The 24,383-nt window shown below is 46.8% G+C and overlaps 1 protein-coding gene across 2 annotated transcripts in view; it reads left to right on the top strand.

Moving 5' to 3' along the window:
- PRKCB (protein kinase C beta) overlaps positions 1–24,383 on the top strand; it is a 235,831-nt gene that overhangs the window by 144,742 nt on the left and 66,706 nt on the right. For both annotated transcript variants that reach the window (XM_065412808.1, XM_065412807.1), the window contains exons 6-8: positions 15,506–15,662; positions 16,053–16,187; positions 20,479–20,575. In XM_065412808.1, coding sequence (XP_065268880.1) covers positions 15,506–15,662; positions 16,053–16,187; positions 20,479–20,575 — 389 coding nt within the window. The remainder of the gene's footprint in view (positions 1–15,505; positions 15,663–16,052; positions 16,188–20,478; positions 20,576–24,383) is intronic.

Below are 24,383 nucleotides of genomic sequence, written 5' to 3'. Positions count from 1 at the left end.
AAGGGATTTAGGTGTTGAAAGATGCCGACAGGCACCTAGTGAGGTTTACAAGCTCACCCAAGTTAAGCCCCTAACTTCCACTGGCTTTCAAGAGGATTTAGGCTTGGTCTACACTACACACTTACTTCGATATGACTCTCTCACGGTGTGAAAAATCCACATCCCCGAGCAACGTAGTTATACTGACCTTAACTCCCCGTGTACACAGCGCTGTCTTGCTGACATAGCGACCACCTCTTCCAGAGGTGGGGTTATTAAGCCGACGGGAGAGCTCTCTCCCATGGGTTTAGAGCGTCTTCACCGGGCATGCTACTGCGGCGCATACAGTTTGTTCTAAAGCACAACTGGAATGGTAAATGTATTTAATCTCAGGCCTGGTCTACACTTACCCCCGAAGTCGAAGTAAGGTACGCAAATTCAGCTACGTGAATAACGTAGCTGAATTCGACATACCTTACTTCGAATTTACCGCGGTCCACACGCGGCAGGCAGGCTCCCCCGTCGACTTCGTGGTACTCCTCTCGCCGAGCTGGAGTACCGCAGTCGACGGGGATCACTTCCTGGTTCGATTTATCGCGTCCACACCAGACGCGATAAATCGAACTCGGAACTTCGATCCGCAGCCGTCGAACTACCGGGTAAGTGTAGACTAGCCCTCAGTTTCTGGAACACCATATGTTAGCTGATATGGAATAAAATGGGGCATCGCAAGATCTCCAGCTAAGTAGATAGTGCAGTGTATTGTGACGGGGTGTATCAGCCCCGTGACATGTGTCTATATATTTATATATATTGCCTTAAGTGAAAGGTAGGAAGTGATGGCATAATTTGTCTGGTGTCAGACAGGTGAGACTGTACATTCAGTCAGTGTTCTGTGGTGGACTTTGATCAAGTATCTTATTAAAGTAAAAAGACTTCACTGAATAAAATGGGACATTGTAGCAAATTAAAATGTCATCAAGGTGTTACATGTTTTTGCTTCCATAATGTAGCGGCTCCCAATGTGGTGGCAGATTATTCTAAGCCTATTGTATTAAGAGGTGTGAATACTGAGTCTGTGGAATGGAGGAGCAAGAGGATGTGAAGCTAGGTCATTGACTCGGCTTGAAGTCCATTATTACGTCTCCGTTTCTGCTTTTCAGCGGCAGTAAGGCAGTATGTAGCACATAGCATGAAACTGAATTTCAGTGATAAAGCTATTAATATGAAGGACTCTCTTGGTGCATTGCCTCGCCGGCTCCATGCTGCTAACTTAGTTGGAATTAGATTTGCCTGCTGTTCAGAGTGGTGTTCTATCTAATTCCCAGGAAGTTGGCTTTCTCCCAATGGGAAGTTCATATGGCTGTGCTGTAGGTTGGGTGATCTATCTGTTCCCTGCTAGGAGATGTGGCAACCCCAGAGGGAATGAGAGGCATGGATGTATGTAGGTTTGAAACGAAGGAACCAGTTTTGTTTTGTATAATCTTGGGAGTGTGGAATATAGCAGGAACCGACAAGATCTCTGGGTACCTTGTGGCATATGTAAAAAGCAACAGAGGGTCCTGTGGCACCTTTAAGACTAACAGAAGTATTGGGAGCATAAGCTTTCGTGGGTAAGAACCTCACTTCTTCAGATGCAAGAATGGCATATGGGCAGTCTTAATACCCACCACCCTTTTTTAGTAAACCTACATAAAACTGCCATTTGTAAACTGACATCTTGGGTAATGCACGTCAGGCTCAGAGCTGGCCCTCCCCTTCAGCGTCAGGACAGGCACCCTACCTGGTGCGGGGGTGTCCACTGCCATCTTGCTCCTCCTGGCACAGCAGCTCGTTCCAAACCCATATCCACCACTGGGTAGCTCTGGGGGCTGTGCAGTATTCCTGCACCATGGGCGTTGGGGGATTGGCGACCTGCTGAAGCAGAAGGCAATCTTCTGGGGGGTTGTCAGTGATCAGTCTGTTCCATGCCCAGGAAGATGCAATGTGTGCACAGCTCTTGCTCCTTCATGCTACCAGAACAGCAGAGGGCATGGGCAGAACAGCCTTAAGAGCAACTTGAGTGCTTAGCATTGGCAGTATGAGCGGCAGAGCACAGTTCTCATGCCCTTTATAGCCTGGGCTAAATGCCACTTCCACCAGTGTAACTCAGCCTATTGATGGTGACATGTTTCAGAGGGGTAGCCGTGTTAGTCTGTATCAGCAAAAACGACGAGGAGCCCTTGTGGCACCTTAGAGACGAACACAGTTATTTGGGCATAAGCTTTCGTGGGCTAAAACCCACTTTATCAGATTCATGGAGTGGAAAATACAGTAAGGTGTGTGTGTGTGTGTATATATATATATATGTACACATGTGCTGTGATATATAATATATATATGTGTGTGTGTGTATATATATATATATATATATATATATATATAAAAAAATCACAGCACATGAAAAGATGGGAGTTGCCTTACCAAGTGGGGGGGCAGTGCTAACGAAGCCAATTCAATTAAGGTGGAAGTGGCCTATTCTCAACAGTTGACAAGAAGGGGTGAATATCAAGAATTTCATGAGGCTGGCTGTCTCTGCAGCCGAACACTGTGCCGCAGTGGGTGGTGGGGGTGACCATCGCTGCTGTGAGTTATTGGCATGTCAGCACACCCCTGTCTCTACTGGGCGGGGTTCTGATGTTTAGAAGAGTTTAACATGCTCGCCGTCTGGTGGTGGTGCTAGTATGTGCGATGCACACTGTGGTGAGACAAGGTCCATGCTCACGGTCTGACTTGGATAAGCATGACCGCTAAATGCAAGCTTTAGTAGTGCCAGAGCTCCTTTGGCCTGGGGTTATTGTGGGAGAGCCCTCCGGGATTCCCTCCCTCCCTCAGAAGGCCCAGGATTCCCTCGGCCAATGAGGCGTGAACAAGGTGGCCCCTGCTACCGAGGAAGCCAGTCGCTCAGTGCTGACCCTAGGCCCGCTGTTAGGACCGCACATCCTTCCCCCCCATCCATCCCACTTTCCAGGCTGGGTATAGGCACCCCTACCTGCTGAGGTCTATAGCTCCTTCCACCACTGTCCATGGTCTCCTCTCCCCTTGGGTCAGAGCTGTCCACATCTCCCTCCATTTGGGTTCGATTCTTGGCTCTGGATGGGGAGTAGGGTCTAATGGGTTAGGGTAGGAGGGACAGCTATGAATCTGGACTCCTGGCTTCCATTCTCAGCTCTGCTAATGGCTCTGTCTGGGGCCAGGAACCAGTAGGATACCTGCTGGCCTTGGAAAGATGTGTATTGTCAATCCATTGCTTTGAGCCCCCACTGGGCTGAGAGGCCCCGTGCTAGGCACTATTCAAGAGCGAGTGGTGTGGAGATTTGCAAGAAACACTTAAGAATTTGGGGGGGAGGGAAGTAGGCGGCAGGGCTGGCTTGTCCTTGGGGCTACAGACAGACCTTTTGGCTACAGCAGTGCCAGTGCATGTGTCTGGGTTCTGTCTTCTGGGGTGCCTTTGTGAGTGGCGGAAACCCACGGAGTGTCTGAGAGATTTCCTTTTGCTGTCTCCTTGGAGCTGGCGCCTGCTGTGGGGACTCAATCCTTGCTATTTACCGAGTTGATGAAGTAGAACATTGACCAAAACTGGAACCAATTATGCCGCGATTAGATAAACGAGCTGGAAGTGCATTAATTAATAACCACCAGCCCAAGAAGATGCAACCTTAATGAGTCCTGTGCTTTTTTCTATTATGTGGAGATATATCCTTCTGCAGCATATTAATTAAATGTTTTAATGCACTTGGGTGTTAATCTGCATTCCATACACTCACTGGGCTGCAGTCATTTTTGGATATGTCTGCATGGGGGGAACCCTGTGGCAGTGAGTCTCAGAGCCCAGGTCAACTGTGTGGACGTTCGGGCTCGGGCTGGCGCTGGGTTCTGAAATCCGGCAGGGTGGGAGGGTCTTAGAGCCCAGGCTCCAGCCTGAGCTTGAACATCTATGCTGCAATTTTAGCTCCAGAGCACGAGCCCACATCAGTTGACCCAGGCTCTGAGACTTGCAGCCATGGGGTTTTGCTGGGCGGGCGTACCGTTTGGGGCAGGGATGGTGCATGCTGCTGGAAAGATGGTCCTGTGCAGTAGATCAGCCTCTAAGCATTCCCTCCACCCAGAAATCCCATCCAGGAATGTGTGAAACAGTTCATGCCATGTGCGTTTCACCCTGGGCTGGTCACTGGGCAGGAAGGTTCTGGTGATGCATATTGGGACCAGAGTCTGCAAGGGCTGGGCAGCTCTGACCAGGGCAGGGCTGCCCAGAGGGGGGGGCAAGTGGGGCAATTTGCCCCATTCCCCGGGCCCCGCAGGGGCCCCCATGAGAATATAGTATTCTATAGTATTGCAACTTTTTTTTATGGAAGGGGCCCCCGAAATTGCTTTGCCCTGGGCCCCCTGAATCCTCTGGGCAGCTCTGACCAGGGAATAGTTACAGGGCTCCTGGGGGGCGGGAAGTTCTTGAAAATACATCCACATCTCCCTCCCCCTCTGGATTTCCAAGAATGTCCCACCTCTCATGCGTTTGTCTAAGGGGAAGGGCTGTTTGGAGAAGGGCTCTCTCTGTTCTTGTGCATTGTATGGTCCACGCTAAACAAACAATAGTGACAGCTCTGCATGCTAGGAAGGGGAGGGTAATTGATTATGCAGCAGTGTATAAGAGACGTTTTGGATTTTATTTTTTACACACACACACACCCCTATACTGCACTGCATGCTTAGCTAAGAACAGTCTGCTTTTGATTTAACTCCTGTATGCATTTTGCCTTCCTCTGAAACCTTGTGTAGTAGCTGCTACTAAATGCAGGCTACCAGGCTGACTGGAGGACTGGTCTTGATCCAGGGTATTCCTTTAAAATGGCACCAAGTCCAAGGTTTCTTGTCTTCGTTTTTTGTGTCTCAATAAAATTCTGAACTCAGTCATGCTAACAAACCGAGATCGGTGACACTCACGGGACTGTCGCCATCTTGGCTGACAACCGGGATCGAATTGGGGGATGTCCAAGTTAAGGCAGGAGTCTCCACAGCTTGAGCTCAAGAGCCCGGCGTTGTAGCTGAGACCTGTGGCCCGGGCACAGAGGGGGACACGGAGTGCGCGCCGACCAGTGGGTTACACTCCCCCTTCTGCAGTGTGCGCCCCACTGCACTGGGGGTCAGTATTCCAGATGGGGAAGTGACCTGGCCAAGGGCAGGCAACAGAGCTGGACTGAGAAATTGGCAGCTCCCGGCTTTCGTTCCCAGTCTCACTCCACACTGCCCTGCCTGCCTTCGCCCTCCTGTCATGTGGGTTTTCAAAAAGTGATTTTTTTTCCCTTGTTTTTTTTTTTTCTCATTAGAGAAGCGAGTGTTTGAAATCTGTTTCTCCTACTGAGCCCCTCCCTGCCGATACAGCTGGCTGAGTAATTAAAAGATACCGGCTGAATAATTCATATGAAAACTATTGCAAATTTTGTGGAATAAATTATTCAAATGCCCTTCGACCACCTCTACCTGTCCTGGCTCTGTGAGGGTGAGCTCGGCACATCTCTCTCATTCCCATGGCAACAGAGTTGGGTCCCGAGTACAGGGTAGCACAGAGAGGGTCTCTATCATGTAAGTCCCTCCAAGTGCCAATGCCCCCTGCAAAGTCAGGTCTAAGTAATTAGGGCTCTGGCAACGCAACAGTGGTTTGAACCTGCGCCTCCCAGGCCAATGCCTTAACCTCTGAGAGTGAGCCAGCCCCACCATCCTGACACCATTCCACGGTCCACAAACCAAGTGAAAGGGTTTAGGGTTTTTCCAATGCAGAGCAAAGACACATTTCGAACCCTGAAAGGTTGCTGGGAAATGTTTAAGGAATACGTGGCTAGCCAGGGATTTTGTTCAGCCTGGAAGGGCTTTTGCTCATTTGGCATCCAGAGCTTAGTTCTGACTCCGTCCGTGCAGCAGCAGGAAAAGTATCACTTTATACTGAGTGACAGGGATGTGTCTGTTTGGAGTCCAATTCAGGAAAGGATCCCTTTGTTCCAGACCAGTCCAGAAACACGTGCCCAAGTCCCATTGAAGTCCAGCAGGATTGAAGCATGGCTGATGTACTTTCCTGATTGTAATATTCTTATTGGTAACTATTAGCAGTGAAAATGTTTTTGCTTAAAGATGCATGTAGCTGTCACAATTTGAGAGAGAAATATTTTGTAATAGAATTTAATAAACTAAGAAATGCTATAAATTTTCAGCATAAAACATGTCTCTCCTCTGCCATGCCTGAGAACTCTATGCCAGTCCTAGTGGGATTAGATAGTATGTCTTGATATAACTGTCTGTGTGTGTGAGAGAGAGAGAGTGATTCTTTAAAAATCACTTCTCCTTAGCTAAGTCGTTGATTCCCACTTGAAGAACTAGAAAGTTATTTAAGGTCAAAGGAGGAGCATTATGCAGAGGTTTCTATTTTTTTAATGACTTGATAATTTTATTTCCATTAATAACATTTCTAGCTGTGCATGCTGAGATAATGACATCAGGGTAATCAAATCTCATGCTTCCGGGCGTAAACTGATAGAATTCCTGACCCTTGCAGTCAATCTGCCCCTCACCTAAAGCATTGCACAATGGCCCAGATAAATGATGCAGGGTTTTTATTTGCCTGCCTCCAGAATGTGTTATGTTGGCCAGTGCTGACTGTGGGATACCACCCTGGGTGCAGCATTGGTTTGATCCGCTATGGCTTGCCTTTTTTTTCTCCCTGTGGCTGGAAGGCACGTGGGGAGTGCGGGCGTTGAGTGAAAGAATGGGTGAAGTTACCAGTATTTGAAGCACAAGAGAGCTTGCCATGACGGGTGTTAGATTCCCTACATTGCCAGCACACACAATAGCATAAGCATTCCAGGGAATCCTAGAATATCAGGGTTGGAAGGGACCTCAGGAGGTCATCTAGTCCAACCCCCTGCTTAAAGCAGGACCAATCCTCAGACAGATTTTTGCCCCAGATCCCTAAATGGCCCCCTCAAGGATTCAACTCACAACCCTGGGTTTAGCAGGCCAATGCTCAAACCACTGAGCTATCCCTCCCCCCTGGGAAATGTGAGGGGTCCTTGTATTTCTGTGCATCTCCACTGTAGGGAGATTGAGGGTGATGGGAAGAGCTTTCCTGTGGTAACCAGTGTTGAAATCACTCTGGATGCAGGGATGGCTTTTTCCACACCTTTGAGCTGGGGGAAGAGGCTGCTGTACAAAGAAAGTCCTGTCATGGTGAGGATGGGCGGAATGACTGACCACGCAGGCCCTGGTGCGTCCAGAACCACGTGGGCACTCGAGTTTGTTTGATCTGTGACGGCCATTCGGGTGCTGAATAATGGCCTCTTGCTCCTGTGGGTTTAACAGATGAAACCAGACAGTTTTGTGCTGTCCTGAGCAAAACGAAGGAGGAGGGATTGAATATTGGCACAGAGCTGAATGAGACCTTAGTGGGGTGACTGTTTCCATAAACAGTGTCCAGAACCAGACTTGACCCCAAGGATTTCAATGGTCATAAATATTACAGAGCAGTGATGTGCTACTAATGCCCCCACAAAATAAACCTTCCCCATACCTGTAAAAAGCCCCATGTGCCAGAATACAGGATTTTACAACAAGTAGGCGTGAGACTCATGCTTTCTTGTGTAGCCCTCTCTAGCCAAGGAAGGAAACAACAGTACTGGGCAAAACCAATGGACCTTGAGTCCACATGGCCAGATGTGCTTTGCTGGAAATGTTTGTACTTCCTGAAATATGCTTTCTTTTGCTAGTACTGCATTACACAGAGCACAGCTTGCTTTTGCCACCGGATTCAGATCACAGAGGATATCTTGTCTGGGGCATCTCACTCACTCAACATTTTGATGGGCATTTATTTTATATTTTTTTTTATAAACTGTGGTTGAATTAGAGTAATGGGTCAAAACCAAGGGCAGAGGTAGAGAGGTGTGTGTGTGTGTGGTGTGTGTGTGTGTGTGTGTGTGTGTGTGTGTGATATCAAACTAACCAAGAAATTAAGAACTCAATTATGGGAAAGGCACTGGACAAGGGAAGCCTTGGAGAAGAGATTCTTAGCTGTATGCAGCTGTATGGGCAGTTTTTGTGCTTGGCTTTTAATACAAAACGCTTTCATTTTAGGAACCAGCATTTAGGGATTACTTATGTTTGTTTACGAATACGATAAAGCTTGCTTTCTTTAGACTTGTATTATTAGTTAGATAATGGCTTGTTGGAACCTAGTTTTGGATTCTTCTTCTTTTATTTTTTTTTAATACATTTTGTGTTTCATTATTCAGAAATGTGGTTATAATGATAGGCTTTTTCTATTAAAAAAAAAAAGAACAGATAAAAGCACATCACAATGATGAGAAAATATGTATTCTTCTCTCCAGATACGGGTGGGGGGAGGAGGGGAAATCATTCTGGTTGTATTGGAGCAGAGCCTTTTCATGACCCTTGGAAATTAAACTCATTACTTAGAGATTTCACATAGCAGATTTCCAGTTCTCAAGCCATTTTTGTGTGGATGGTACAAAGCCTTCTCTAGAAGATTTTGACTGAGAGTCCAAATTAAGCCACAGAATAGCTACTGTGTATCTTCTGAGGCACAGAGTTGGTATTAGTATTGGCTTAACAAAATGATTAATTTACTTAATGGCACATGAAAGTAATTGTCTGAATGAACGCTGCAAAATAAATGAAGTCACGCTGTTCGTGTCTGTGAGCTATTATAAAGGAGAATATGGCACTGCTATTAATAACATCCTACTGTATTAAATTCTGATCCTGTTCTATATTGCTAAATACCCCATAGACGTGCATGTTTATGATGTGCACACAGTTATCAAAGACAGATACTCACCAGGTCACCATAAATGAATAAAGATTGTCCCGTTACTTTCAGTTCTCTGGAGCCACTGGACACGCCTGTTGAAATGTGTGGACTATGGCAGGGCCTCCTGTGCTTCTGTGGAGCTGGCAGTAGCTCAGACAAGAGTTTTTGCCATGATATAACAGTCTATAACCTTAGCTATCCCAAGATAGCTTGGATCAGATATTTAACCTCCCTTCCTGAGCCACATACAGCTTCTTTAGAGAGCTCTTTGAGGCTTGATTCACTTACTGTTACCAGCAGCACAGTGGAGAAATCACCCCCCAAGGACTGCTGCTTGTGTATTGAGAAGTTATTCTGAAAAGGCTATTCCTGATTAAATCCATGTGTGAACACTCTTATTCCAGAACGGGAGTGCCTTTATTCCAAATTAGTTTAATTCTCACTGGAAGTGGATTAAGCTAAGGGTATGTCTGCACTGGAAACTTGAGTCGACCTACATTGGGTTGACTTACAGCCACGGCAGTAATTACTGCTTTGTTGCATGTCCACGCTACTCTCCTTGGATTGGTGGTGCATGTCCTCACCGGGAGCGCTTCCACTAACCTAGGTGGGGCCAGGGCCAGCTCCAGGCACCAGCTTTACAAGCAGGTGCTTGGGGCGGCCAAGGGAGAGGGGCGGCACCTGCGGCAATTCGGGGGCGGCAGGTCCCTCACTCCCTCTAGGAGCGAAGGACCTGCCGCTGAACTGCCGTCGCCGATCGCGGCTTTTTTTTTTTTTTTTTTTTGCTTGGGGCGGCAGAAATGCTGGAGCCGGCCCTGGGTGGGGCACTATGGGGAGTTGAGAGCCCGGTCTCTAAGCTCCGCTGGCAGCTCCCTGCCGGGAGCCTGGCTGCCCCACAGGCTTCTGGTGGGCGCCCCCCCCCCACTCCCCATTCCCAGGCGGGAGCAGGTTCTGGCCAACCGGGCTTCTCGCCCCGGCTCCCAGTCAGGAGTGGGATTCAGCTGCCCAGCTCTCCAGGGGAGCAGGGGGCAGCTGGGCTCTAGCTGCCCGGCTTTCTTGTCAATCAGGACTGTGAAATTGACAAGACCGCCGATGTAAGGGACACAGTGTCCTACAGACACTAGGTAGCCCTAACTCCTCTGACATAAGCCCTGCACCTCTCTTAAAGGTGGGGTTCTGATGTTGGTGTAGCAGGGCACTTACCTCGGCGGGAGCAAGGCTGTAGCGTGTACGCTGACATAATTAGGTCGACCTAAGCTGTTTTACATTGACCTAACTGTGTAGTGTAGACCAGGCCTAATTCAGGCTAGGTCTACACTACAGCGGGGGTCCGACCTAAGATACGCAACTTCAGCTACGTGAATACCGTAGCTGAAGTTGCGTATTTTAGGTCGGCTTACCTGGCTGTGAGGACGGGGGAAAGTCGACCGCTGCCGCGCTGCCGCCGACTCCGCTGCCGCCTCTTGCCGTGGTGGATTTCCGGAGTCGACGGCAGAGCGATCAGGGATCGATTTTATCGCGTCTTCACTAGACGCGGTAAGTCGATCCCCGATAGACCGATTGCTACCCGCCGGATCGGCAGGTAGTGAAGACAAAGTCATTCAGAATAAGTCATTTAAGAGTGTCAGCATGTGGACTTACTCAGGAATAGCGAATCTGCTTTAAATTCACACCCTGCCTTATTGTAGATTAATTTTTGTACGTAGACAAGTCCATAGTCATCTACCTGGAAATGACCTTACTCAGGTGAAGGGATGGTGCACTCTCGAGGGCAGAATTTTACTTGTATTTTTTTACTGTCCCTTTTCCCTTCCACTCCCCAAATCATCCCAGAAGTAGTCATTGGACATAATACAGCAGAATTGTCATGTGTTGAAATACCAGACTGTCTGATAGCTACAGAGTTTAAAAAAACAACAACCCAAAACAACCCATCTGGATTTTAAAAAATTTTCCAATACCATTTTCCATCTGGTTCCCTGTGTGGGGTGCTGGCTGGGTTTGTCGTAACAACAGAAATTAAGTGGAACAGGAGTGCCTGAATTTGCACAAAAGTGTTTTTTGTTTGATTATTCATCTCATTAGCATTTAGCATCTATGCAGCTGGATAAAAACGTGGAGAGAGAGAGAGAATAGGTATTGACATCGTAATATCCTGTATAAAGGGAAATAATGCCAATATTTCTTTATATACTTACCCAGGCCCAAAGGAGGGTAAGATTGGGAATAAGACCTTTTTCTCCAATGGCTTATCCTCCCACACGGGTCAGGAGTTGCTGCAAAGGGATCATCAGCAAAACACATCTGGTACCATCTTTTATACAGATGTTGGGCTTTGGTATTTTCTGAACTAATAGCTTGAAGACCCTCTTTAAGGGAGGGGAGCTTCTTGTGATTGTGATGGGGGTGAAATCATCCACACTTTGTATCCTTGGGAAAACAAAGTGGTTGTCTTAGCCAGCATCTGCCAAGATGTATATTACTATACTGTAATATCTTGAATGCCCACCGTGTTTCCTTCCACTTAATAGGAAATAACTACGCAGTCTCAAATACTGTTGGTGAATGTTGAGTGGCACCCTCTGTACTCTTGAGCCTTCACGTGGGCACTGTTGGCCCATAATCTTGCAGTAAAGAGACACAACCTGTTCCAGACGTATCCTGATCCTCTGTGGGTCCTTGCCCACTATATATTTTTCTTATCTGGCTGTCCATAATGAAGTCAATCCTGTCCCCTCTTCTGTCAAAGGGGCAGGAAGGTTCTTTGATCCACATGGCTTGGTCATCTTTTGACTTTGAAGAATATTTAGTGCTATAAAATCAATGATACTGCCCAGGTATCTTTGATTGGATTGCAGGCTATTCCCTTGCAGCTTTGCCTTTCTGTGTCTCGCATGCTTCTGTTGAAGGTGTCATGTTTGATGAATGAGCTCGTTTATAAATGGAGATTTGATTTTTGGCTATGAGTTAGATTCCACGGAGCCGGAAATTGGGCTGTGTTTCAGGAGGACAGAGCTAGATTGCAGAGTTTGAAGCAGTAATCCCCTTTGAAAAACAAACTGGCTCCCGGTCCTGCACTAAGAAGGCTTTCCAGAAGACTAGGGAGGCCTATTTGAAAGTGACTTGGATCTTTACAAGGAATCCCTAATGCTTTGCATTCGCATACAGCAGGCCTGGTTGGTATTCTCCTCTGGGGCAGAATACTGGGTGAAATCCTGGTTCCATTGAAATCCATGGCCAAGATTTTCCACATTGCTTTTTCCTTCCCCCACCTAGAGTTCTGGGGTCCTCTTATTTGATTCCATAATAGGTAGGTTAGACAAGCTGACTTTCCAAATTAACCCTTTCACGGTCATCCCCCCCCACTGCCCAATTTAGCACCTGATGGAGCGTCTTGCTAGTGGTTGTATCCAGTGGCTACAGTAGATTGGAAGAGGAGGCGTTTTCCCTCAGCTTGCAGCAGAGGGGCAGCTACATCCTCCTCCATATTTTTAACTCCTTGTTGTCTGTGCTTCAACGCTTCCGGTGGGACTTGTCATCTGGAATATCTTCTCCTCAGCCCGGCAGCCTGAGCATGAATGAGATCGTGCTTTGAATGCTTGGCAACTCTTCAACATAGAATGATCTAATCTGTTTCCCCAGCCTAATTTTATTTTATAATGCTGCAATCCAATTAGAAGCACTTGAGGTCTCCTGCACATCTCCCCTCCCCCACCTGCTTTATCTCCTCTGATTAATTCATTTTGAATTCAGTTAAAATTATCTTTAGCCCATGCTCACCGAGCACTGTGGCTAGATAAATATCGCCTCGCTCTGGATCCAGTAGCTCATGGAAATTGCCTGGTTCCAGAAATTATGTAACCGCTGTCTGTTGTTCTGCTGCAGATTCCCTGCAAATTCCCCAAGAAAGGCTACAGTCCTATTCTAATTGTAAAGCTTAGAAATGACGTCCCAGCCTGTTGTGATTCCCAAGGCTGTCCTCCCAAAATGGACTTGAGCACTTAGTTTACCAAGAAAGCCAAAGGACATACATGGGAATTGCTGTGTCTGCGTTGTGGGTGTTTGGCTGCCCCCGTTCCACACACACACCCCTCCCCCCCAGCTGTTGACTCCATGCTCTCAAGTCAGGCACCTATTTGGGGTTTGCTTTTTTGCTTTTTGGTTTCTTTTTCTTTTTTTTTTTTTTTTTTTTTTTTGCAAATAAATATTTAGAACTCCTGTGATAAACCCACTGTGTCCCTTTGAACCCCCCTTGGGTTTGTGGAACATAGTTCCTTTTCCAGCGTCTGCAGGGATTAGACGGGTTACGATTACCTCTGCTGAGGCTTCCTCCGGGAACTTGGCTGTTCTGAGTTTCCCTCCAGTCTGTAGCTCTCTCATGTGCTGTGGCCCAAGGAGAGGCTCCCACTTCCCTTTTTATATTCTAGCCCCACTTGCAGCATGACTCATTGTAATTATCCTGACTCTGAATTCAGGGCTTTAGCAGCTGAACCTAGAGTGACTCAACAGAAGAGCCCTGCATTAGAATCTACCACCCTGATTAAACTTCCCTAATGTCTAATTTGCTCTTGCAATGGTCATCACTTCGCTCTTTCCATTGTCCTTCCTAGGACAGTGGGGGGCATTTGCTGCCCAGGCACTAATCTATATCCTGAACCTATTTCTTCATCCTCTTGTTCTTTGAGGGACATTTAAATTCAAATCGATGCTGGTCTCTTCTTACAAAAGAACCCTGGATCTCATTCTTTGTTTTATTTTACGGTTTGCAATGCGCAGGTTTTAGTGGGGGGAGGGATAGCTCAGTGGTTTGAGCATTGGCCTGCTAAACCCAGGGTTGTGAGTTCAATCCTTGAGGGGGGACACTTAGGGTTCTGGGGCAAAATCAGTACTTGGTCCTGCTAGTGAAGGCAGGGGGCTGGACTCAATGACCTTTGGGGTCCCTTCCAGTTCTAGGAGATAGGTATATCTCCATATATTAAAAAAAAAAAAGTTCTCTCTTCTCAAAAATAAAGAGTTTTCAAAGTGCCCAAGGGCCAGATTTCTGGAGGTGTTTAGGCTCCACAAGATGCTTATAGGCACCGGTAGTGTTTACAAATGTACCTAAGCAGGTTAGGCGATGAACTCTCTCTGAAGTCAATGGGAAATGGGTCCCTGTGTTTTGTGGATCCCACTAAATGCCTAATTGCATCTTTAGGTGCCTAAATACCTTTATAAATCTAGCCCTAATTAATTTAGGATGTTCCATTGATTGTTTTAAATGGGACTAGTGTTCATAAATCACATATCAGAGGGTAGCCGTGTTAGTCTGGATCTGTAAAAAGCAACAGAGTCCTGTGGCACCTTATAGACTAACAGACGTTTGTCGCTTTTTATAAATTACATATGCACTCTTGAAAATCTCTCCCTCCATGTTTGTTTTATTTAGACTATTGGCAGGGAACTCTCCTATTATGTCTAAGTGTCAGGACCCTGGTCTCAGATCCCGGTCTTGAACCTCAAGTATCAGGGGGTAGCCGTGTTAGTCTGTATCTACAAAAACAACAAGGAGTCTGGTGGCACCCACGAAAGCTTATGCCCAAATAAATCTGTTAGTCTTTAAGGTGCCACCGGACTCCTTGTTGGTCTTGAACCTGGATCCATCAAATTCTTGGGAAGCAGCCTTGGCCATTGTGCCACACCAGCTCATTGAATTACCAGGGAATTCATAGACTAGCTTTCAGCGGTTCCATGACCTGCTTCCTGATTGGCCACATGGTCTTGACTCTGATTGGCTGGTAGCCATATATAAATTTCCTGCTTCCTGTCTGGCCTTGTCTGAGCAACAAGCCATTGCCTGCTGGTTGCTACTCAGACGCAGCTTGAGTGCCTTGCTGCCTCACCTGACCCCGCCAGCAGCCTTGCTCTGCCTTCCCCTTGGATTGTGTCTCCTGGCCGTTGGACCTCTTGTGTGAACTCTGACCACTGATCTGGACTGCCCTTCGACCCGCCTGACTCCTGGGTGTTATGCTAAAACACTTAACACACTTATGGTTGCTGTATAAGTAAAAATAATAAAGTGAAATCCTTCCTTCAAAACACAATGTATAATTGGAATGTGGAACTCATTGCCACATGAAGTCATTGAGGCCAAGAATTTAGTAAAGTAAAATGTGGATTATACATTTATATGGATGAAAAGAATATCCACAGTTAATGCTAACAAAATTTTTGAAAAGGGATGTTAAACCTTGTGCTTCAGGGCCTTAGCCAATCTCTAACTATTAGAGAGTTGGCAGATTATCTCACATCTGCTATTGCAGGATTCTTACACCTTCCTCTGAAGCATTTCTGAAGCTCACCACCGATAGGGACGAGATACTGGATTAGATGGACCGCTGGTATGATCTGGGATGGCAGTTCATTTCTTCTTAACCAGCAGGAGGAAGAGAGGGAACTTCGCAGTCCTGCATTTGAATAGCATGTCCATTACATGTGTATTTACTTTGTATTAATCATTCCTATTATGACCAATGTCTATATTAACTCAGTTTTCAGTCAGTATTGCAATGTAATGTCAGTCAGTTATGCCATGTCATAAGCGTATGGGACAGAAATATTTTTAAGGAAGCTGAATAGGGCTGCAGATATCTTTGTAGTTTTAACATTGAATTTACTTTTTATTTTTTTCCCTAGTAAGAGACGCCAGAAATCTAGTTCCTATGGACCCTAATGGCTTGTCAGACCCTTATGTGAAACTTAAACTAATCCCCGACCCGAAAAGTGAAAGCAAACAGAAGACCAAAACTATAAAGTGCTCTCTGAATCCTGAGTGGAATGAGACTTTTAAATTGTAAGTAGAGTAACACAAATTTAATATTGTAAAGTAGACCCTCTCGTCTCCAGAATGATTGTGAATGTGTTTGCTGGGCTTTAATTATCTGAAATATTCAGCTGATTCAATGGAGAAGTAACTTTTTTCCTGTCATAATGAATGTCTCGGAAATGCTTTAACTTCTGCTCTGTGCACTGATCAAAGTCTTGCATTTCAATGAAAGAACTTTACATTCTCCATTTGAAATGTGCGCTATCAGCAAATTAAACATTAAAGAAATGTATTGTCGCTGAAGACCATCACTTCATTTCATATTCATTTATTTATTGAACGCACGCGCGAAGCATGTGGAATTGCGGAGATAACTTCCACTACAGACATTTTGCTTCTTCCCCTCCTTTATTGCAGTCAGCTGAAAGAGTCGGACAAAGACAGAAGGTTGTCAGTGGAGATTTGGGACTGGGATCTGACCAGCAGAAATGATTTCATGGGGTCTTTGTCGTTTGGGATTTCTGAGCTGCAGAAAGCAGGCGTTGATGGATGGTAAGACTCAATTTGCTCTAAAGCCACAGAGCTCTGAACACAGCAGTGTCACCTTGTACCCAGTAGCAACCTGTCATTCTGTGGAGGGCTAGCAAACTGTTGAAACAACCATTTTAGTCCCCAAGTCCCTTGTGTTCCACACAACGTGTCCCATCACTCTGATTGCTGCCAGTGATTTACATCCACAATAAAGAGTTGTGCAGCTGAGGTCCTAGAACGAGAGTAGTGAAGGGAGGAATTCCTACCGGATTTTGAATTTCCTTCACTGGGTTACTTAAATTGTGTGTCCCCTTCATTGTGTTTTTTTGTCACACATTGTTGTGTTTCATGTTTGGGCTCTGGCTGGTTGGGAGCTCTGAGGGTTTCCCATTTGTATAGGCCAGGGGTGGCCAAACTTACTGACCGTCCGAGCCACATACAACCATCTTCAGAAGTTTGAGAGCCAGGGCGCACTTGCTGGGGCTCGGGGCTTCAGCCCCATGAAGCTCCGAGCCCTGGCAGGTGCTCTCCATGGGGCTGAAGCCCTGAACCTCAGCAGGCACGGCCGTGGGGCTGAAGCCCCAAGACCCCTCTCCCTGCTGGGCAGAAGCCGGAGGTGACACCTGGGGAGGGGGGGGGGGCACATGTGGTCACTTTTCGTCCTCCCCCTCCCCCCCCCCGATTTTTGCCAGGGTTGCTGGCCCCGCTCAGTCACATGGTGCCACCAGGCCCCCTCCCTGCATGGCAGCTATGGCTGTGGGGAGAGGCAGTGGCAAACAGCTGGGAGCTGCTTTTGCTACTGCCTCTACCCATGGAGTTAAAGCAGCAGGCCCCTCCCTGCAGCTCCCAGCCCTTTGCCGTTACTTCTCCACAAGGAGCTAACACTTGGGAGCTGCAGGGAGGGACTGCTGATGGTAAGGTGTGTGTGTGTGTGTGTGTGTGTGTGTGTGTGTGTGAGAGAGAGAGAGAGACTCAAGCTGTTGGGGGGGGGGGGAACAAAGCTTTAAATTATGCCCCCACTTTCAGCAGGCACCAATCATCTCTGTCAGAAGCCCCTAACCCCACCACCCTACTGCAGGGCAGAAGCCCTGAGCGCCCCCAGAAGCCCTGAGCGCCAGACTGGGGGGCAGTCTGATAGGTGGAGAATGAGCGGGAGTTTGGGGGGGCTCCGTGAGCCGCACTTTAACTGTAAAAAGAGCCGCATGCAGCTCGCCAGCCACAGTTTGGCCACCCCGGTCTAGGCACAAATCAGAACGATACAACATTTAATTCGTAATCCCAAATCCCAGCATTTGTCCTGCATGGTAGTATGTAGGTTTCAAAACTTCAAATGTATTGGGCTACAAGGGAGCATGAAAAATGTAATCTAGGGTGATTTTAACAATAGTCTCGTGGCTTCACGTACCCAGCAAGGAGCCTTTGTGTTGATCACAGTGTGAATCCAAAGAAAAGCCAGTGGTAGCTAGTTAAGGGAGAGAGTAGAGAAGGAACATGAATTATGTCTGAGGCTGTTGCTTCTGCAGCCCGTGGACTAGCTGAAATGATGATTAGAGGTTTCTTTCAATGAAATGAGAAATCCTGTCCAAAGCATGTAATTATTGTCACTTGTTACCATACGAAAGATGAACACAGTGGGCCCATAAAAATCATGTTGTATGGGGTCTCTTCATTTTCATGTTATCTTCCCCAGCAGGTTTCATGCCATTTTAATTTCCTTTTGTAGTCACTGAGGCTTGAGAGATATGTTACCTTACCATGTGAAGTATAGTAATTTAAACGGGTATTGTATGTGTCTTGCAAGCAAAAACCAGATGGACCACTTATTATGGGAGGCAAAAAGCTTCCCTGGATTCTCCACTTTTTCCTTGAAGAAACTGCCTTGCAGATATAGAGAGGAAAATGTGTAAGAGCCCATATTTCTAATTTAACTCAGAGCAGTTAGAGAAGGAACGTTTAGAAAACAGAATAATCAACAAACGTCATACAGCTGTAATCTGTTTTTAACTGGTGGTGGCATACCATAAAAATATGCCTGCACATCACTCATTTGCCCTATTATTATATTATCTTGTCCAGGTTCCCACTTGATCTCTGCAGAATAGCTCCAGGAGGGGGAGGAGTGTGTGTGTGTGTGGGGGGGGGGGGCAAGAAGGCCTGATAAGGCATTTGTAAATATTAAGCAGGTCCACCCCTGTTTAAGGCTGAGGAGTGGGACTACACCTTTTCCACCTCCAAAATCTGGGTTTCTGGATAGAAGCGTCTGTGTCATTATAAAAGTACAGAGCAGCTCCAGGAATAGCCCCTCCAGAATCCACCCGGAAGGTGCACAGCCGGGCTGCGCGCTGCTCCGTGATGGGTAACTTACCTCGCTAGAGGAACACACAGCTCTGCAATGGAACATCCGGTTACATTCGTACCTCCTGCCTGGTAGGAGTTTCTGCTAATGAAATAGTCGTAAGGATACCCTGCCTCTCACATTTGGAGCTCTCAGTGCCTGGCAAACGTTAGTGATGCCTCTCAGCTCCACTGGAAGGCAGGTCTTACGAGCCCCACTGTGCGGATGGAGAAGCTGAAGCGTAGAGACAGAAGTTCCATGCAGCAATGAGATCAGGAATTAGAGATCCCATCTCCCGAAACCACGTTCAGGTCCCCTGGGCCTCACCCCCTTAAAATATACCTGAAATGGAGGCAGTCTCTCTCTCCTGGAAAGAAGCTAAATTACAAATCCCTCCAAGGCTTATGGTCGCCTGCAGGCATGTGTGCGCTTCAGCTGGGATCAGGCCATCGCCCCCTCCTAGCGCAATGGAAAGCATGAGCCAGAGTTTCTCACGGAGTTTTAAAAATCATGTAAGTGGAGATCTAAGTAATTTTCCCTGTCACAGCGTTTGGCTAGAATAAACTCTGGGAGAAGGCTCTGATGCATATTTCATATCTCAACCACTGCAGTTAATGGAGAAAGCCAGGCTCAAAGGAAGAGGCCGTCCCTGTATTATGCAAATACCACTTTGTTCATTCACTGTAGACACAAGGCTCTCTAGATAACATCCAGCCGATAACGATAACGGCCCCTCGCAGACTGCTGTGGAAAGGAATTCACTGAGGGAGCCCAGGCTTTGCCCGGGGCTGAATAAAATACCTCCGATCTGAATGACATTTCCATGATTTCTGTTAATTGCTGGCTAAGCTCTCCACCCCCTCCCCGATTTTTGTGGAAATCTTTGCTTTACACTTCATGGCTGTGGCTGTTCTCCGAGGCAGCGGAAGCTCGCTTTGAGTGGGGATGCAGACGATAGGAGGGGGATTAGGGTGGGTGATGTGCATGGGGAGCTACTGAGACTTGAGTGGGTGGGCAGCTGGCTCCAGGCTGGGATGGCGGGTCCCGGCCATTTACATCTCTCTCACTAGTGCCGGGGTAGCTGCTCCTAGCCCTGGCCCGATCGCCTAGGTTCCGGCCTGCTTCCCAGCCTGACTTCAGGTGCTGCAGCATCTGCTCCAGCCCCTCCACGTCCTGCTCTTGCTCCACGCAGTTTACAGGGAACGTAGGTTCCCAGATTATGCAGCGGAACAACCCGCAGGAGCAGAAACAACCATCAGGCCCCTTGATATTTCCATTGCAGCAGCGCTAGCCCCTGCCATCCCTGATTGCTCTGGCGATAAGCGGCTGGCCTGCTCTTCTGGTCCTGGGTCCCCAGGAGCAGATTGGGTCGGCAATGCCAAAATCTCTGTCTTTGGGGAGGGGGCATTCCCACTGGTGCTACCACCAGTTTCACTGCCTTGGTTGAGCGGGCATGATTCAAAACCCAGTGAAGTCAATTGAAAGACTGATAGACTTCAATGGATTTTCAGTCAGGCCCCTAGTTTAAACCAGGCTCCAATGGCTCTTGGTGTCTATACCACTTGGCAAACCCCCCCATCAAGGTGCCTTGTTGAAGGGCATTATGCTGTTGTTTGTGTGTGTGTGTTGGGGGAACAACCAAACACCTGCACGGTGTTCCAGCGACACAGCTGGAAATCTGATGAAGGGGGTATTGTGAGTATAAAGAGCTGGGTTCTTTCAAACCCAGGAGATCATCATCGGTGCAGAAGGAAAAGGGAACGGAGCAGGACAGTTGTGTTTAACAGCCAAGCCAAAAGCAGGCTGGAGCCATCCGTCTCGGATGGTTAAGACCCAACAAATCCTGCATCTTGGCAGGGGGGTTAGACTCGCCGACCCTGGCGGTCCCTCCTAACCCTGTGGTTCTATGATTCTGTGACTGGTGTCTGAGGTTCAGGCCTGTCTTAGTTACATGCTGTTCTTGCTCTGTCCATCTAGGTTTAAACTGCTGAGCCAGGAGGAGGGGGAATACTTCAACGTCCCAGTTCCCCCCGAGGGAGAAGAAGGAAACGAGGAACTCAGGCAGAAATTTGAGGTGAATGGAGTTTTCTCGGACACCCACCACCTTTCCTTATAGCCAGTACTACGTGGGCTGCCTGGAGTCCTGGGGTGAAAGGTTGTTCTCAGTAAAGGGCATTTCCACCCTGCCCTCATCTCACCAAGGAGGGAGGGAGGGAGGGAAGCTCTGCTCCAACCCCATGCTCTTCCCCGTCCCCTTTCCTGCCTGTGTAGCCATGGGGCAGGGCTTTGTTCACTCTTGTGCCCTTTCGTGGGTAGCCTGCCTGCATTCATCCCACCCAGAGCTGAGCACTGGGTTTGTGGGGGGAACTAATGAAAGATCACTTCAGAGACTTGAAGCCTCCCGGCTGTTCTTTACCTGGATGCATTAAGTGATCAGTGCAGAAGCTTACTAAATTCATGGGTATATGTGGAGGCAACACTTTTACTGTGTATGCAGTGTTGGTGCAGTCTTGTTGGCCCTAGGACATTAGAGAAACAAGGTGGGTGAAGTATTATCTTTCACTGGACACTTTGTTGGTGAGAAAGACAAGCTTGCAAGTTTTGGAAAGTTTGTTTCTCTCACCAAGAGAAGTTGGTCTAATAAAAAATTTGACACCCCCCCCCCCCACACACACACTTTTCCTGTGTCCATGAACACTTCCCCCCCCCCCATCTCCCCCCCCCCCGCCATGTTGGAACCCTAAGGAACGTTGCTGTTTTAGGCATTTGTTCTATTTACCCTGTTTCCTGGGACTCCATACATGCAAAAGAGACAGCAATGAACTGAGGTTTTCTGCTTCTGAACAGCCATTTGTTTAATGACATGAGAACTTGCCCCAATTTGCCCAGTCTTCAAATAGCAAAACTCCAGAGTTGGAGGTTTTGTGCACAACATTCAAGCTTTTGATTATTGAGATTGAGGCCAGATCTGCAGCGGGTGTAGATCAGCAAAGCTCCATCAAAGTCCGTGGAGCGAGGCCTATTTACACCAGCGGAGGGTCTGATGCTGTGCAGTGAGCCCTAGACCGAAATATGCTTCAGCAATGAGTGACTGCTGTGGAGCTGCATTCGTACACATGCATTTTCTCCATCTGAGTCCACAGCCAGTCTGAATATTAACTAGGCATTGAGGACACTCAATGGGATTTTTACTTGACAACCTTTAATTAAATTCAGCACAGTTGCTTCAAAGAGCGCTTCCAATATCTATTGTTTGGGCCCAGGAGTCCTAATATTTGTCTTCACAAGAGCACTTGGCTTGAGTGGGTATAAAAGGTTATCATTAGTAAAACATACTGCGAATCACGTTTGATCTTAATGTAAACATTTAGACTCTGCTGTCTCAGTGACACTGTGCGTTTCTACGCCCTTTGTGTGTTTAAAATAGCAGCGCAGATATGTGGAACCAACTGCAGTGGATTATTTCATAACTAAGATGGAAAGGCTGCAGAAGGTATAGATCCAGTATGCAGATTCACTAGGGCATGAAGTTGTAGTGGGGGGTATCAGCTATACACTGACGACGGTTGGTGCTGATAGGAGTTATTTCTAACTTATTGCATGAGTTAACCCTTTCACTTCTCTAGAATATTGTATTTTAATTAGAAAAGACTGCGATCTATGTTTGTTTGGTTTTAGTTTTTTTGGAACTGTGGCTTAGCCACCAATTGGAGAATCTATTGGAGGAGGTGAGATATATGCACAGGATTTTTATGCTTATAATGTTATCTACAATTAAGCTAGAAAAGCATTGCACCAAAGTAAAATTTTGGATAGCTTTGGTTTGTAGTAATCTGCGTGCTACTGAGCGCTCAATCCAGAGCCACAGAGCTAGAATTTACAGTAGGCATGAAGCTGTGAGCCAATCAGGCTGTGGGTTTTTTGCTTTTTAATTGTTGGCAGCTTTTATATTTCTCATTTAAACACAAAGCTTTATAATAAACTCAGCTTTACCATTTCATTCTCAACTCTTTAGATTGGATCTCTTTATTAGGATTTGGGATTATACAATTTTTGTGTTTGTCAGCATGAACATAAATGTAGCCGGAAGAGGAAATCATTACATTAATATACTTTCAAGGCTATCTTTTAATGTAAGAAGGATGAAGATCATGTCCTGTGATGGCCTAACATACACTTGATGTCAGAACAATGAAAGTGTTGTTTGAAATTGCAATTTTTCTCTCAGTTTTGAAGTACAATATAATGGAATTTGTTAATCTGTTTTATCTGTAGTCTGTGTGACTATAAATTAATATAATTAATGAAGATAAACTAAGATATTGATATAATTGGATTGGAGACCAAGCTTGGAGAGGAATCCTTAAGTTATTCTGCACACATTCTGTTTCCTACGTTGTGTTGTGGTAACCTCCAGTATATTATCTCACATATTTCGGGTGGTGATCTCTTTCATCTTTGAGAGGATGACAGTTCCTGTGAATTGACACTTGTTAGGAACTGATCCTTAACAATTGAGTACAAAACGCCTATTAACTGACAGAAAATGCGGATGGAATTCTTGGAGGAGCAACGGGGCCCTATACACAAGTTTACGAGTTCCCGTTTAATACTGTAGATAGCACTTTTTTACCTTGCTTGGCGTGCCTGCGCAGTGATGCTGTCTAACATATTAGGAATTGGAAGCTAAATTAATTGGGCCACAGACCGGTTGGCAAGGCCAAGTGACAGCGAAGGTCAGATTGGTTATGGTGCATTTGTAGGAAATGCACAGTGCAAATGCAATGAAAAATGGCAGCAGCATCAGCCTAATGTGTCTGAAGGGCGGAGCTGGAAGCGAGCAAAGCCCCTTTTTGGAAGCTGGGTTCCAAGCGTCAGTCCCCTGAGAAGTGTCACACTGGTGCGGCACGCTGACCTACTTATACGCAGAATCTGTTCTGTAGCATTTGTTCCTTTCAGTGTTTCTTGCTAGTTACTTGTCCTATCAAAAAGCTTCTTTGGAACATTGGAAATAGTTGCGTGTTCCAGTTTACACTATGCAAACCCACAGCACTTTGGTGACTCTGTGGAGAAAATAAGGGGAAGGAAAAAACCTTCATTCTGCAGGATCCTACCAGCTGTTCAGTTACTGATGTGTGACCCTCACAGCCAGGATGCAGACTGATGTGCTGCTCCGAACTCAAACTTGTGATAATCAGCTACTAGAAGAGACCGGGATTTCGGCTGAATAGCTGCTCAGGGGAATCCTTTTAATTGGCACAGGCAGGGCTGGAAAGAAACATGCCTGGGAAGTGGTGGTCAGAATTCACTCCTGAAGGTCCCAGGGGTTCCTGGAGCTGAAGAGCGCGCATGGAGCCTTGCAGCATGGACTGTCCCAAGGTGAATTAGTCTGGCTTAGCTGCTACAAGGACAGGGTAGTGTCATGAAGCATAAAAAGGACCTTGATGCGGGATGTTAATGCCACCTATAAGACGCCATGACTTGGCAGGTAGCAGCACCAGGGACCTGCTTCAAAGCCCATGAAGTTAGTGGGAATCTTTTCACTTATTTTCAGTGGGTTTTTGATCTGACCCTATAAGAGCTTCCTAAGGGAGAATCTTTAATTTGGGGCTGGATAGGCCCCAGTGGCTCTTTTCTAGAATGGCAGTTGACTCCGTCTCCTCCCTGGCTTCTCACCATAGTAAGAGCCTCCTGAAGGTGACCGTATTACGTCTGGAGATCTGTCCTTAAGTTGTGTGTGAAACGAAATGGCTGGTCTAGTGGACATCGGTCTAAATTACACAACTATCATACATGGCCTCGTTATTTCTTTGCTTAGATGTGTAGAGTCTCATAATGCTCATGTGTATCTTGCCTGCACATTCAAGAGGAAAAGAATGCAG

The sequence above is a fragment of the Emys orbicularis genome, chromosome 10, assembly GCF_028017835.1.
Source record: "Emys orbicularis isolate rEmyOrb1 chromosome 10, rEmyOrb1.hap1, whole genome shotgun sequence".
NCBI classification, from domain to species: Eukaryota; Metazoa; Chordata; order Testudines; family Emydidae; genus Emys; species Emys orbicularis.
The sequence above is the reverse complement of the archived record's forward strand: the minus strand, read 5'-3'. Positions and strand labels throughout refer to the sequence as shown.